The sequence below is a fragment of the Fukomys damarensis genome, unplaced genomic scaffold (genome assembly GCF_012274545.1).
Source record: "Fukomys damarensis isolate Sample0158 unplaced genomic scaffold, DMR_v1.0_HiC HiC_scaffold_7, whole genome shotgun sequence".
NCBI lineage: Eukaryota > Metazoa > Chordata > Mammalia > Rodentia > Bathyergidae > Fukomys > Fukomys damarensis.
In genome coordinates this window covers 21,233,702-21,250,964 of record NW_022900919.1, presented here as the reverse complement: position 1 = coordinate 21,250,964, position 17,263 = coordinate 21,233,702, and the positions used below count along the sequence as shown (strand labels likewise).

The 17,263-nt window shown below is 36.3% G+C and overlaps 1 protein-coding gene across 1 annotated transcript in view; it reads left to right on the top strand.

Annotated features, from left to right (window-relative positions):
- Window positions 1-2,737: 2,737 nt before the first annotated feature.
- Hdgfl3 (HDGF like 3) overlaps window positions 2,738-17,263 on the top strand; it is a 36,520-nt gene continuing 21,994 nt past the window's right edge. The window contains exons 1-2 of the mRNA XM_033761007.1: window positions 2,738-2,815; window positions 13,847-13,923. Of these exons, the coding sequence (XP_033616898.1) occupies window positions 2,738-2,815; window positions 13,847-13,923 (155 nt within the window). The remainder of the gene's footprint in view (window positions 2,816-13,846; window positions 13,924-17,263) is intronic.

Sequence of the window (17,263 nt, the reverse complement as noted above, 5' to 3'; positions counted from 1 at the left end):
AAATTTGAAAGAGCAATAATATCTAATGCTGTCAAAGACTGGAAGAGAGGTCATTTTCATACCTTGGTAGAAATGTGAATTATTACAGCCCTTTTTTTTGAAAACTGTAGTAATATCTGTTAAAATGAAAAATGCCTGTAATCTTTGATCCAACAATCTCACTTCTAGAAGTCTCTTTCATGGATATTGAAGCACTGGTGCATAAAAATATGAATATGTTTACTGCCTTTTTTAAAGACCAAAAACACTGAAAAGAAGGTAAATACCAATCCCTCAGAGAAGATTAAATTGCACGTTATCCAACTACTGGATGATTATGCAGCCATTAAAAACAAATTAATTAGATCTGTGCCAGTTGATTTCAAGGACTTTTCATGGTACAGAGAATTTTATAATATGTGATTTCTTGTATATATTTGTGTGTCAGAAAGATACACCCCTTGAGGAAAAAAAAACCCTGCCTGTGTATAAAACATGTGTTTGTGATTATGTGTATGTAAGTGGTGTAGAGCATACTGTGTTATAAAGAGTGTTACCTGAGTGTGAGCAAGCCACAGGGGACGCAGAGGTAAGGATTCACTTACTTTGTTAATAAACAAACATGTCTTTATTTAAAAAGAAAAAGGATCTCCATGATGATAGGTCCACTTATATATGATGTGAAAAGATAGTCACCAAAATGATAATCCTAATGTATAATTAATTTTTTAAAATTCTTAATTGAGGGCCAGGGATGTATCTCAGTGGCACCACACCTGCCTGGCAGTGCAAAGTCCTGAGTTCAATTCCTGGTACCAAAAAAATTTCTAAATTCTAAATTGAGATAAACTTGTTACCTTTTTATCTCCTTTGAGGTGGAGAATTTTTTTATTGATCAGAGAAATTCAGTTCAGAGATAGAATAAAGATTTTTAAATAAAGGTACAGGCTTATTACCATTTTATGCTCTTCATTAGCTTCTATTTCCATGTTCTTTTTGCTTTAACCAATAGTCTATTTTGACTGTAAACTAAGTATGAGACTAACAATAGAAATTAGAACAGTCCAGTGCTCAAATACACAAGCAGCTAGCAGTGCTCAGTTGAGTGATAACCCTAACCAAATATTTGAATCATGAGCACACTTGTCTGGTAGCTATTAGTGCTACATGTATTTGCTCAGTGTACATAGGAAGGTTTATATACTGTTAAATTTTAGAAAATATTTATTGTAGGGCTGGGGATTTAGCTCAGTGGTTCTGCCATCTGCCTCTCAAGCACAAAGACCCAACTTTGATCCCCAGTACCAAAAACAAAAAGTATTTGATTTTTAATTCATATGGAAATATCATAATAACTGCCATACTGCCATTAATAATGCAAATGTCTCATAGCATCATGGAGACCTGTGAGTTTGCTAACTTTTACTACTTATAAAATGTTAGGTCCAGCCTACTTGATTTTCTCTTGTCTTTTATTGTCGTACATGACTTGGTGCTCATCTTCACCTGGTCCTGCCTTTGCTCTTTCTTCTTATAATTTAGCTGCTCTGACTTCTCTCTTTCCTCATTTCAGTACTTTTGAAGTTTTTCTTGGCCTCTACTCTCTTTTCAAACCTTGTCTGTGACACTAGCTTTCTTCCCACCTCTTTGGATGAGGTCCTGTCTGTTCCATGCTATTTGTCAGAGTCCTCAGATCAGTTCAAGTCACAAAAAAAGACTGAGTTCAGTTATTAATCTGTTCAATTCTGTGTAATAATTGGAAACCCCAAACATTTTTAAAGCCAAAGTTTCTCCCCTCAAAGATGTTTGTACTGAATGCTGTCCTGCTGCAGTAGGAAAAAGGAATCCACTAATTTTTCAGAACTTACCTAACATGTTGATTCCTCTTCCCATATTCTTGCTAACTATTTACTGTACTGTAGCCCTCTTGGTTTGAAGTGGTGTAGAGGTGACAAAAAAGGGTTTTTTCTTCTTGTTTGGCTTTTGATGCTGAGGATTAAATCCCAGGGCCTTGTACATCCCAGCCCCAGTGAAGTTAGTATCTTTATAATAGCCCATATTAACTATCTTTTTTAAAACAAATAACTTCAAAACTTAGGACTTCTCAGATTTTCTGTAGTTCTGGATCCAGGCATGGTTTACCTGGATCATTTGGCTCTGGTTACTCACAGGTAGTCATCTTAGGAGGTCACCCACCTTCAAGTTCACATAAGTAATTATTGGCAGGATTCAGTTTGTTGTAGTTATCAGCTCAGTAGCTTCCCCTCTCTGTTTGCTGTACTGTTACCCAGCCCCACCTCCATCCTAGTTCTCTTGCCCTGTGCACAGTTCACAACATGGCAGCTGCCACCATCAGTGCAGGTAGGTAAGAGGGTGGGAGTCACAAGACAAGACAGAAGTCACAGTCTTTTAAACTTGAATTTAGAAGTCACATGTAATCACTTTTGCCATGTTCCATTCATTAAGGGCAAGTAATTAGGTCCATCTTAAACTCGGGGAGAGGCAATTTTACACAAGCCAAAAGCACCAGATTGGGACCACTGAGAGCCTGCTAGCAACGGTTTTAGGATTACCCCATCTTCACTGCTCTTGATATAGGCACATGCATCTCTCTTATCCGGTGTCACTTATAACTTCCTGGTTCCTAGACATCTTGTGGTACATTTTCAGCTTTTTTCTGTTATGTTCACCTCACCTCCAGGTTGCCCTCTCGGGACAGAATTTAAGGCAGCCCCACACTCACTATAGCTAATGAGCAATGAAAGACGTGCATTCTGTAGAAGATACTCTAGAAGCAAAAGCCATACTCAAGGCAGTCACTGTGCCATCCAAACATGTAAGCAGAAAATCCCCATACAGACGATAATGGTTTCTTGGGTTTGAGTTAAACAACAACCTTCTGGGGCTTGCAGTGGCTCCATGAAAGCTTCTTCCCATTGGTTTAGGTCTCTGGAGGAAGGGAGCTGAGACCCATAGCATACAAAAATCCTCTTGTAATAATTGTCAGCTCTTCCTTTGCCCTTTTCTATCCATTTGTTATGCTAGAGCTAAAGTTTAGCAAGGGCTTAGAATGCATTATTTTCAAGTCTGACATGATAGTTACCTTCTCTCTCTCTCTCTCTCTCTCTCTCTCTCTCTCTCTCTCTCTCTCTGTAAGGACTGAGAGATCTGATTAAAGCAGTGAATTCTTCCTGATTAAAATGTGCTATGTAGGGCTCAGTGTTGCTGCCACCTGTCTCGCAAGCACAAGGTCCTGAGTTTGATCCCCAGTACCTAAATTAATTAATTAATTAAAATGTACTATATAAAATATTGCATATAATTAGGAAAATTTCACTGGAGGAGGGCCAGCTAAGAATCCCTGCTGGGAAAGTTAAAGTTCTACAAAGATTCCTGGAAATTCAAACAAGATTTAGAACTGGAGACTCCAAACAAACTCTTTGCAGTGGGAAAAGGTACTCTTTATTATTCAAATAATGGCTTCACTGGTTATTGATGACTTGACTATTTAAAAGAAAAGTCCTCAGCAAACACCAACAGCAGGGTAGAATAAATTTAATTCTTTAAGAAGAATTCCATTCTACAGTTGTTTTTTTGAATCATACTTTTTATGGGATAGGCTTTGTGCATCTATATTTTTATTTGTTTACTTTTTAAAACAAAATTGCATTTTATACTTAATTTCAGAAGAAAATATAATTTTGTAACACCATTATTCCTACTCCACAGAGTTAACTGATATTCATAATTTGGTGTACACTCTTCCAAATATTTTTTGTGCTTACAGGAACACACATAAATACAAGGTTTTATAAAATTAATCATTTTTTATTTTACAGTTTGCTCTCTTCACTTGTTCTTGGTATATTACTAGCTTTTCAAATCAATACACAATAGATCTTGGCTGTAATAGTCAGTTGTCTGCACCATAATTGAGTTAATCATGCCTACACTGATGGCCTTTTAGTTGTTTCTTCTTTTGGCAGGAAAGCTTCAGTGAACATCATGGTTTGTTTTATAATATTACTCTAACTTCTGTAGGATAGATTGTTTGCTAAAAGTAGAATTATTAGGTCATATGATATTTTTTAAATTTTACACTATAAGCACTTATACTAATTTATAAATATTTATAGCAATTTATATTATCAGTAATTGCTTGTGTATCTGTTTTCCTATACCTAGCAGTAGGCAAATTCATTCAAACCACAAATGTAATACTAAGAAAGATATGGGAGAATTGTTTGGTAACCTTGGAATAATAAAGAACTTTTAAGCCGGGGATTTAGCTCAGTGGTTCTGCCGCCTACCTCACAAGCGCAAGGACTCAAGTTTGATCCCAGTTACCAAAAATACCACAAAAAACAAAGAACTTTTAAGCAAAATACAAACCCATAAGCCACAAAAGAAAAATTAATAGCTTTTACTGTATAAAAAATAATTTTCAGAGTTGGGTGTAGAGGTACATACCTGTAATTCTAGCTATTCAGGAGGCTTAGATGAGAGGATTATAAGTTTAAGGCCAGCCTGGGATACCTACCCTGTCTCAAAAAAAAAAAAAAAAAAAGCTGCAGTTATAGCTCAGAGGTAGAACTCCTCTAGGTTCAATTCCCTGTACTGCAATAATTTATATTGCCAAAAATATTGCAAGTAAAGTCAAGATAAATGATAAATGGGGAAAAATTACTAAGATATGATAGAAAAGAGCTGCTATATACGTATATATGTATATTCATGTGTGTGAGATATGTAACATGATGATGTTTCAGTCAGTAACAGACTGCATATACAGTGATGTTCCCATAAACTATTGTAGAGCTGGTGACTTAGCACAATGTATTACATGTTTGTGGTGATGCCAGTGTAAACAAACCTACAAAAAACACTTACTGAAAATAATAACATTAACATATGAAAAGATGTTCAGCATTGTCTATAGTTAAAATGTAAATTAAAAACACCATTTTTCACAAAACAAATTTGAATTGAACTCTGGTCCTTGCATTTGTGAGGTAGGCAGTGGTACCACTGAGCTAAATCCCAGGCCCAGGATAAGATTTTTTTTTTTAAAGGAAATACCCATAATGAGTGAAGGTATAGGGAGATGGGATTTACATATCATTGATTGGAAGTATGATTGATGTGGTCCTTGTACGGGGCAATATGGCAACTTAAAAATACCCTTTTTTGAATGTTTTTTGCTAAAGTATTACATATGCAAGACTTTTAAATTTGATCCCAGCTTATAATGAAGCATAGTAGTTTCCTATCTCATCTTGACTTACTGACTAGATATTACCTACTGACTTCCCATTTCAGGAGACAGGGATATAACCGGTTTTCCCACCCTAATCCCTTCTCTCCTCCTATTTTTACTAACCTATTATTATGAAAAATTTCAGACATACAGAAGAGTTGAACATGAAAATGAACACAGGCCACGTAGATTCTATAATTAACTGTTGATAAATTGGTTTTATCATATTTCTGTCCATCTAGCAATCTACCCATCTAAACAATATATCTTATTTTTATATTCTAAATTGCAGACTTTAATATATTTCATCACTAAACATTTTGGCATGCTTATAATTAGAGTTTAGTAATTCTTCACATTTTTTAGGTAAAATTTATATAGTGGATGCACAAATCTCAAGTGTTCCTTTTGATGAATTCTGACAAACTTATGTAACCCAAACTTTCATAAAAATATAAAATATTACCAATACCCTAAGAAATTCTCTCATGCCTTTCCAAATCACCACCTCCACCTTCCTGCAGAGTCCATTAGTCTTCAGATTTTTTTTACCATAAATCAACTTTTCCTTTTCTAGAATTTCATATAAATGGAAGCATGCAATATATACTCTTTTGTGTAAGGTTCTTTCATTTAGCATGTCTTTTGAGATTTAGTATAATGTTTTTGAGTATATATTAGTACTTCATTCTTTTTTATCACTGAATAGTATCACCTTCTATGAATATAGTTTTAGCCAGTCTTTTGTTAATGGACACTTGGGCTATTTCCAGATTTGGGCTATTAAAACTGCTATGAACATTCTTGTACAAACCTTTGGGTGGACATATGCTTTCTTTTTTTTTTTTTTTTTTTTTTTTTTAAGTAAATGCATAGAGCATTGTAACAGTTTGGTATGTGTATTCACAGATACCCACAATAGATACCACTTCATACCTATTAAAGTGACTAAAATTATAAAGACTGCTTATACTAAATGTCATTTGTTGGTTAGAAAGTTAAACATATACCTACGTGTAACTTAGAAAAGTACTTGCCAGTATGCAATGAGAAATAACTGCGAGAGAGTACACTGAAACTTTCTGGGATGATTTACACACTTGACTAGGTAGGTGTTGATTATATGGACATGCATTATCATATTGCAAGGAAATACACATTTAAGATGAGTGTGTTTTACTATATTACAAATTTTACATCAACAAAAGTAAAACCAAACCCTAAAAGCAAATGTGTTTTATCCCCATTCAAAATTGAGCATGTTTGGATACTTGCTTAGGAGACTGAGGAGAGTTGAAGTAATGTGCCAAATTTTTAGACAACTCACAATGTTACTTCTACAATTTAAAAAATAAAACCCAGGAGGTGTGTATAATGATCATAAACCAAGTTTCTCACCTTTTAATATTTAGCCTGAGTTTTGTCAGACTGATCCTCCTACAAATACCATAAAGATGAGTTAATATTTCACATACATTGCCTTCTACAGATTAAGTCATATGACATACTGAGAGACGCAGTAAGTCTGCAATAAGTTCAAAGCACTGAGTTCTAAGTATGTCGTGACCTCTTGAAACTATTTAAAATTCTTTTAAAGATAAAAATGATCATGATTTCCGTGTGTTATCAAATGAAAAGATATGTTTTTGTTTTGTTTTGTTTTTTGAAACAGGGTCTCACTATATAGTTGAGAGTGATCTGGAACTCACTATATAGCCCAGGCTGGTCTCGAACTCACAGCGATCCTCCTGCCTCAGCCTCCCAAGTGCTGGGATTACAGGCATGCGCCACCATGCCCAGCCTAGAGAAGATATGTTTTAGCTATGAAGTTTATCATAACTAGGGATTAATATCCCAGACTTTTTTCAAACTGATACATTAAAAGGTGTTTCCATAGCACCATGTTTGTGATTCTTTTAACAGAGTTCTTTTCAAATATTAAACTGATCCATTACCTGTTTATTAAACCAAATATATTCACTTTTTTAAAAAAATCTTTCCCCTTTGTGTTATGTGAATTTCCTTTTTCCATAGTATGCTTTCCTCTTCTATCCCTATGCTAAATTTGTTAACTTATTTGTAAGCTTGTTCTTACCCATATTCCATTTTATAAGAGTAAAAGTTTTCTTTTCCCCTCTTCCATTTAGCCACACCTCATAAAAATTTTTTTTTCCAGTTCTGGGAATTGAATCCAGGTCATTGCACTAAGCTATATCCCCAGACCTTTGTTTAATTTTATTTTGAGACAGGATCTTGCTAGGTTGCCCAGGCTATTCTTGAACTTGTGATGTTCCTGCCTTAGCTTCCCAAAATGCTGGGATTACAGTCATCCACCACCATGCCTGGCTACCTCATAAATATTTTTATAGCCAAATTATTTTTTCTTCTACATTTTGCCCAGCTAGCCCACAAAATTCTTCTCAATGGCGTATTCACAGACTAACTTCCTTGTCCTTTTCATACTCATATGTAAAGACTTCTTCACACTAGAGCCTCATAGTAGTTTTTCTGAGTAATTATTAAAAGTGTTCCTCAGCTCTGGGCTGGGGATTTAGCTCAGTGTTTCTGGTGCCTGCCTCACAAGCCCAAGGCCCGAGTTCAATCCCCGGTACAAAAAAAAAAAGTGTTCCTCAGCTCCCCTTTCTCTTCCATCATATCTGGGGTCACTTATCCTCTCCATGCACAGTGTAAGTGTCTAGATTCAGTCAGTCAGGAAACCTTGGTCCTCCTGACAGTTTTTTCTTTCCTGCCATTGAAGCCTGAATTAAATGTTCCTGATGCTAGATTTGGCAACCACTGTTCCACTTGTGGTCCTGAAGCATCTTCCCTCCCCTATGACAGTCCCTATACGTCACTCCCCAGCACTTTCTCCCCATTTCTCTTCCCCTTTACACACACACCACAGAAAGATGGCTCAGTTCATAGAACTAGACCGATGACTTCTTAGGTTCAAGGAATATTTGTGATGTTCCTGCCTATGTTGGGCACTGCATTAGGCTCTAGCACAACAGTGGTGAATAAAACAAGTCTCCCCTAAATGGAGATAAAGTACTGTCAGGAACATGCTAAAAACAAAACTAAAGCAGAATAATGGGGGAAGAGCTATTGTTTTAAGTTAGGCTATAAAGGAAGTCTCTCTGAGCAAAAATTTGATTGATCCATGAGAGTTTCTGAGAGAAGAGGTTTTTTTCCTAGGGTGAAACTTTGATGTCCTTCCCTGGCCCTCTGGCCCTGATTACTCCTCATCCTCTGTGGCACATCACTCTTAGCTACCACCTGGACTCATACAATGACTAAGAATATTGAAGTTACCACCTATAAGGTTGGGCCAACAAGTGGAGTCCCTCTTTCCCTCTGCCCCGATTAGCTTACCTGAAGTGCCTCTTACTTCATTGGTGAGGGAGTTGCTCCCACCATGTGTTTGTGGGGATGTTAAACACACCACCCACTGTGGAGAAAGTGAAACCGGAAGCAGTTTATTAGTTATGTTACTCACAGCCCAGGGGAAGAGGACACTGCCCACTATACAGGAACAGTGGGGAGGCAGGATTTGTAGAATCAGGAGGCCAGGATACTAAGGATTCTCACAGTAGAATGGAATTCACTTGTTTGAATAACTCCTGGGCCTGTCAGGGAGCTGAGACCAAACACTAAGGGATAAATGGAACCTCTGCCTGGTCCCTTTGATAGGGAGAGTTTTTTGGTAGGGGCTTTATCCATGAGTGCAGAGTGGGGAGAACTTTGAGATGGGTCAGTCAAGACATTCTCAATTTTATCAGATGTCCAGACCGCAGGGTAACGTTGGGCTTCTGGTCTGTAACACAAGTCTTAAGCCAGATAAGTTTTCCAATGAACTCTCTAAATTCAGCACCAGCAGGGCTATTATCAGAGATTTGATCACTTGCCTAAGAAAAGAGTTTAGACAATGATAATATAATGTTAAAATAAAGAATGATTGCCCTTTCAGAATGAGGAATTTTTGATGTTTGTTTAAAAACAAATATAAGGCTATGACAGTCAGCACAAATACAATAGATTGTTCTAGTGAAATATGTCACCTCTGCTACCTACATAGATTGTTTAGAGGGTGAAAGATAATCTTTTACTACTTCTTGTTAAGAGCAGACAGAAAATTCTATGACTAATTTATTATTTTAACACCGAAAACCTAATTCTGGTTTTATATTTAAATGCTAGGCATCAATGGATCAAAAGCTTTTCCTTTTTAATGTTATGAATGGATCCATGGAAACAGCCCAATTCTGGCAAAATTTTAATCTTTCATTACATATTTTCAGACTATCTGCAGCTACTACCAACCAAGGCAAATAAATTTCCCTTTCCACAAGGCTTCTCTATAACCTTCAGTGTTTTGTTCATCCAGATTTTGTCCTTCATTATCTTCTTTTGTATTCTGGGAAAGTCTGTATAGACTTTGAAGTCTTTGCTAATTTAGACATCTGTGTAATCTTAGGATCAGTTTCTGTTGGCTGCTTACTCTTACTATAGGCCCTGTTTCGCTTTTTTAATCTAGTAATTTTTATTACATGATTGGATATTGTTACTGATGAATTATGGAGGCTATGGATTTTTAAATCTTTTTGACATGTAATTATTGTGGTAGACAGTTCAGTTATTGGCTGATCACCCTAAATTTGGATAACTTGGCTTTACACTTTTTTTTAGAGCAAATCTGTAGATACTTCCCAAGCTCAGTTAATTTGTTGGAACTCATACTTTAAAATCTCCCCTGCAGATTTCAAAAGAGCCTCATAATAGGCATTGTTTAAAATAAATTAGTCTTTTTTTTCCTCATTGAGTTTATCAGCACATTTTAGGTATACAGTACAGTTACATTCATTATTGTGATCTTGTACCTTTACATGACAGGTCTTGGTTCTCATTCAAATTAGTCTTAATATGTAACTTAATCTTGGCAAAACTTACACTGATGTCTCAGCTAGATGTTTGAGGCACTAAGGAGGTGATTAAAAGATTGCTTCACTTTGGCTGTACCTCCAAAGTCCTCTGAACAAATTGATTTTTAATATCTTTATTCTATTTTTGTTCCCATAGCAGCTGACCTCTAGTATGCTACTGCTGAATCTACCCACTCCCTGGTCAAAAACTCATGGGGACTCTCCACATAGACTCCTGGGACTCCCAAATACACAACTTCATCCCTTTCAGAGCCCATCCCATAGGATCCAGTCAATTCAGCCACTTCACTGTCCGATTCTGCTTCATATTCTTCTGCTCAGCTGTTTCACTTTTATTTGAATTGAGCTTGCTGAATCGCAGTGTGGGAATTGTCCCAAGGCAGTGAGCTGGGCGATCCTGAATCTCTCTGACAATGACTTTTTCCTGGGGACTGTGGTCTTGTGCCACCTGACATGCACTGCCAAGGAACACACAGCTCTTCTCCTTGCTAATTTTGAGGCTGCTTACAGCCCACAGGCTAGTTTGGTGCCACAAACAATGTCACAGAGCAGAAATTCTGCTCCCAATTGTAAATAATCAGAAATACCTTGAAGAAAAGTTCTTAACTTCTTAGTTAAATTGTCTGTGCCTTTATCTTTAGGGATATGACTAAATAGCAGCAGCAGAGAATTAACAAGTTTTGTTTATAGAATGGTAACTTTAATCTTTTCACATAAGGATGAATTTGTTCTCTTGCAACAGAGGATTAATATCCTGAAGATATAAAGAACTCAAAAAACTTAACTCCAAAAACCAAATCAATAAAGGACAAATGACTTGAACCGATAATTCTCAAAAGAAACACAAATAGCCAATAGGTATATGAAAAAACGTTCAGCATCTTTGGTCATTTGGGAAATTGCAAGTCAAAACTACATTGAGATTCCATCTCACCTGGTCAAGGTGGTTATCATGAAGGATACAAAAAACAATAAAAGCTGACAAGAATAATGGGGAAAGAAGAACACTTATACAGTTTTAGTGGGAATGTAAAGTAGTACAGTCACTATAGAAACCAGTGTAGAGATTCATCAAAAAAATAAAAATAGAGCTACATTTAACCCAGCTGTACCTAATTCCTGGATATATAGCCAAAGAAATTAAAGTCAGCATATTATAAAGATACCTGCATACCCATGTTTATTGTGGCACAATTTGCAGTAGCCAAATATGGAGCTAGTCTAGTGGCCATTAACAAATAGATGGCTAAATAAAATGTAATATATAAAGAAAAATTATGTTATTTGCAAGAAAATGGATAGAATTAGCAAGCATTGTGTTAAGTAAAATAAACTAAGAAACACAAGTATCATGATTTTCCTAATATGTAGAATCTAAAAACAGATTATGTGAAATAGGAAGAAAAGGGCTAAAGGTGAAGTGGGAAGGGGAGGGGAAAGGAAATTAGAGAAGAAAAAATGGAAAAAGGAAAAAAATGGAAACAAAGTCTTTGTAAATAGGGAAGGGTGAAGGGGGTGAAGGGAGGGCAGGGGTACAGGGAAAGAAAGAAGAACCAAGATATATAATGTAAAGGTACAAGATCCCAATGATAAATATAGCTGTATTGTTTGCTTTAAATGTACCAATAAACTTAAGAAAAATAAAAAAGAAAGTAGAGGGGAGACATTATTAGAGGGATATAAGAGGGTAAGGGGATGGATGTGATCAAAGTGTTATATGTAAAAATACCACATTGAAACCTATTATTTTGTAAAATTAATATGCACTAATAAATTTTTTTCTCATTGAGTTTATTGGTACATTTTGGGTATACAGTACAGTTCTATTCATCATTGGGATCTTGTACCTTTATATGACAGGTCTTGGTTCTCATTTTTCCCCTTACCCCTACCCTCCATTCCCTCCTCCCTTCCCTATTTACAAATACTTTATTTCCATTTTTTCATTTTCTCATATTTTTTTCTTTTCCCTTATTTCCTTTCCCCTACAAAAAACATATTTTAAAAGAATAGCTACCAAAAAATGTCTCTTAGCTGAGGAGACTGAGGCAGGAGGATGGTAAGTTCAAGGCCAACTTGGACTATGTAGTAAGACCCTATCAGTCATAAACCAAATGCACAAATGTGTCTCTGCATAGAGCCATGCTATGTTGCTACACTATACCAGGTATGTAGGAACAGGAGAGGAAAAGTCAGAGAACAACCAATAGGAGCCTGGGCAGTACAAGAGCATCTCTTTCTCTGGGAGCTTGTGTAGTTAGGAATAATGGTAACAACTACCTGTCATTTATTGAGCACCTCGTGTGTGCCAGGGATTCTAAACTGCCTTCTGTTTGCTGGTCACAGGAACCCTGTGAGTGATGTGTATCATTAGCTACATGTGAAGAGATGAAGAAGCCGTAATTGAGTGACTAGCTCAAGGTCAAAAGCCAGTAACTGAGAGTCAGGACTTGCTCCCAGATGTGTCTTCCAGAAAGTAACATAGCCATTAAGTAGATTTACCGTGAAGCTAGTGAAGCTTCAGTTCAGGGCCTCTCACTTGCTAGATCCCTGTGAATGCTGGAAATTAAGACTCTTCCAGGTAGAGAGGGAAAGCCAAATCATAGCTAGAAAGCATTTCTAGGCAAGCATTTCTGGGACCTTGCCTAAAGAGCTGTCAACAGCAAAATGCTGGCAATTTCTTGTAGTTTATTTTCTAACTGTAAATACTCACTTTTATAACTACCCACAGTATGTGTCTGAAAGGTGAAAAGTTCAATCATCAGAGAAGGCTATAAAAGAAATTAGCATGGTTATAAACAATTCCATGTAGTTTCATATTGCTGAATCATGACATGGGAAGAGAAGAGTCACAGGAATTTGGACTGGTCTGGACCATGTTTTGAGACATTCAAATTAATAATATACATGTAACTATATGATATTCTAAGGAATGTGGATTTTATGCTATTGAATGTCCTCGCCCTCAGCAGCAAATAGGAATCGGTAGGTCTGGGAAAGTGTAAAGTGTTTTTGTTTCTTAAAGCGTCAGAAGTGACTCATGTATAGCTAGGAATACTGTAACCAATGAAAAGCTAGAGAAGGGTTTGAAACAGGAAGTAACATAACCAGATGTGTATTTTAAAAGCTAATTCTAGCTTAAATTAATGGGGGAGAGGCTTGTAGTAATCCAAGCAAGAGATAATATCTTGGGGCCCAGGATTTAGCTCAGTGGTTTTACCGCCTGCCTCGCAAGCACAAGGACCCGAGTTTGATCCCCAGTACCAAAAAAAAGAGAGAGATGATATCTTTTAATGACCACATAATATTTCATAACATTAATTTTTCTATTTTGCAGTATGTATATCTATAAATTCATTATTACTAAAAAAGAACATATTTTAATTTCTTTGCTGTTACTGTTAACTATTTCACTAGGACTGACCCCCCCCAGGAGTAATTCTTTTGGGTCAAAGAAAATGAGTAGTTTTGGGTCCTGCCTATGAATTATCATAATGGCTATAACAAATGTACAGTTTTAACTTCTATGTGGTAGGCCAAACATGAACTTTACAATCATTTTGATAGTCTCAATAAAAGAAAAATAATTTTTAATTTTTATTAGCAATAACCAAAACAATGTTTATATTGTTTACAGTAATAATTTATTAAGTACATTTATCTTTAATAGATTGATGAACTCCCAGAGGGAGCTGTGAAGCCTCCAGCAAACAAGTATCCTATCTTCTTTTTTGGCACCCATGAAACGTAAGTCAACAAAATAATGTAAAGCTGCAAGAGCTCTAATTTAACTCTACCAGACTCCATTGTTTATAGATTATTTATATAATGTTTTATATGTTGTTAAAATCACTATAATCAGTTATATAAGGCTTAAAATGAGTTTTTTCTTAATTCTCTTTTCATTCCTGATGAAATATTTTTCCTAATGAACTTCTCATTTATAGAAGTCTTTATTACTAAAAGCACTTCTTTGCTTTTGGATGTCATTTCTAGTTCTACTTAAATATTGTCATCATCTGGAGGAGTTTTTTGTTTTTTGTTTTGTTTTGTTTTTTTGGTACTGGGGATTTTACTCAGGACCTTGTGCTTACGAAGCAGGTGGCGGCACCACTGAGCTAAATCCCTGTCCGTGGAGGTTTTTTTTAGGACACTTTTAAGTCCTAGAGTGGTTCCCTCTCTACTCCATTGTATCTCTTGTAGCTTATATATATTTCCCCTAGAGAAATTTCTTCCATTCATATTTCAGAGAACAAAGTTATGAGGCTTATTCAACTTGCTGGACCCTTAAGTAAACATACAGGCTCCAGTAATATAGACATTTATTCCCTTCTTTTGAAATAATCCAGGGGTAAAAAGATCAAGATGGATAAACTGCTCACCCTGGAGTTCCTTCCATTTTGGCTTATCACTCACTGGTGTTACCCTCTTCTGCTTAATTTAAAAAAAAATCTCAACAGTATATGTGCATTTTGTAGGAAGAGGAAAGGAGAAAAGACAAGTAAAAGCAAGTAATTTCTTTTAAGAAAATGACAGGAAGTTGTATATGTGACTTCCACTTGCATTCATTCCATTGGCAAGAGCTTGGTCATATCACCACATCTAGCTGCAAGAGAAGCTCCAAAAGCATCTCTAGCTAGGCAATGCTAAAAACTTGGGAGAAATAATCCATTAATTAAAAAAGAATGGATACCGGGGGACAGTTGGCAGTCTTTGATATTTAAGAATGTATATGGTTATTTATAAAAGGGAAACAGGGCCAGGGATTTAGCTCAGTGGTGCTGCACCTGCCTCACAAGTGCAAGGTCCTGAGTTCGATTCCTGGTACCAAAAAAAGGGAAACATGGTGTAGAAATTATAAATGTAGAGGAAAGCTATGAATTATCAAAATCTAGTAAGTCTTTAAATTCAGAGTCATCCTCTCTTTTTATTTGTATGTTAGTAGAACCTGGCATGATCCTCTCTTGGCTTGTCTCTGCCACTCTGACATTTTCCTCAGTTTTGTTTTGAAAAAGCCGGGAGAGAATTCCCAAAACAAACTTCCTTCTTCATGTATGAAATACTTTTTCTTTCAGGAATTTAGTTGGTTATCATTTGTATTGGCATTTGAGGGAGGCTTCATTTTGTTTAGTTTTGGTACTAGGGATTGAATGTAGAGCCTCAAGCAACAGGGAAGCACATTTCCATTAAGCTCCACTCCCATCCCTATTTTTATCTAATATGCACTATGCTATATGCAACTCCGCATGTTTTCTTCTTTAGGTTGCTGGGAGGCTTTTAGAAGTCAATGTTATACTTATAATAAATACAAAGGACTTTGTGATTACATATTTTTATGTTTGCCTCATTCCTGCCCCCATTTTATGTACATACTCTTGTTAGGATTTTTCATTAGGATAGCCTATCTCTAAGTGATCTGGCTGTATTTCTGGGAAAAGGGTAATAAACAAAACTATGACATTTCCATTGTATGTACCAAAATCAGCCATTTACTAACACTGTGTGTTTACTCTTAGTCCTGTAGTAAATATCTACTTTCTAGGCATTCTGTAAGACACTGGGAAATTTTAAGTGCCCCTAAAGAGTGCCCCCTGGTAGATATGACTGATGAATACAGCAGAATCATTCCAGCGAACAGTGTAAAGGATTTTATAGAGCTGTCTCTTATAGCAATCCTCAATGTAAGTTTGTGGCATCATTCCAAGACTGAATTCAATAAAAGCCATTCTACCAAGGATCATATGATACAGTATGTGGGTTTTTTAATTTTATTTTTTTCTGATTTGATCATTCAGAGTCAAATTTTAAAATGTCTGGAAAGAATGAACTTCCAAAACCCTGCAGTAACATTGTTTTCTGCTGAACTGTTCTGAGTGCTGGGTGTCCCTGAACCTAGAATGATACTGGCCCCTTCTGTGAGGCAGAAATTGTGTCAGTGTTCTCACCTTACATACACAGAATTTCATCCACCATGTGGCACACATAAGCATTCTACAAAATAGCTGTTGAGTGAATTAAAATTAATTAAATGAAATAAATGAAGAGAGTGATAGTATGAGAAAGGTGAGAAACTTAACAAAAATTCTATGTTCAGATCAACTGAGAGTGTACCCTAAGGAGGACCCACAGTTTTCTTCAAAACATGACATTGAATATGTTCATGCCCAGGCAGATATGTGATTGGAAATTCAGGTTCTTCACTTCTGTATCACATTACTCCAGCAGGTTTAGTGTGGACAGTCTTCTAGGAAGCCTTTGTTAGAAATATTATAATCCTGAGAGCATAGAGATTTGAACGATTTAATTTTCTCCCCTAACCATTAAGATTTGAAAAACAGCCAGGGATTTAGCTCAGTGGTTCGGTGGCCTGCCTCACAAGCACAAGGACCTGAGTTCAATCCCCGGTCAAAAAAAAAAAAAAAAAAAAAAAAAAAAGATTTGAAAAGCATACAGCAAAGTTAACCAACTGAGAAGGAATTAGGTTTATGGCATCATTAGTAATCCAGGAAAAAGGCAGGATTGTTTATCAAAAATAAAACTTGTCTTAGAATAGTTCATTCATGGTCTCTCTCTCTCTGGCAGCAGCTAACACAGCCAGTTGTTGAAGTCATTCCTGATGAATGACAATAAAAATGTATCATTTATTCATAAGAGAATGTTTTCTAGTCTCTACAGCCACAGAGATGCCTCTCATACATCTAAAGGTGACATTAAAGAACATAATGCCGATCATGGTGACATGCCTATAATCCCAGCATTCAGGGAGACTGAGGCAGAAGGATCACAAATTGAAGCCTGGGCTGGGCAACTTAATGAATTGCAAGACTTTATCTCAAAATAAAAAGGTTAGATATATAGATCAGTGTGAAGGCCCTAGATTTAATCTCCAGTTTAAAAAGAAAGATAAAGAATGGCTGCTATCAAAAAAAAAATCAACCAATAATAAATGCTGGTGAGGTTGTGGGGAAAAAGTAACCCTTCTCTACTGTTGGTGGGAGTGTATACTGGTGCAATCGCTGTGGAAATCAGTATGGAAATACTTCAAAAAGCTAGGATTAGAGGTCCCATTTGACCCAGCTATATTCCC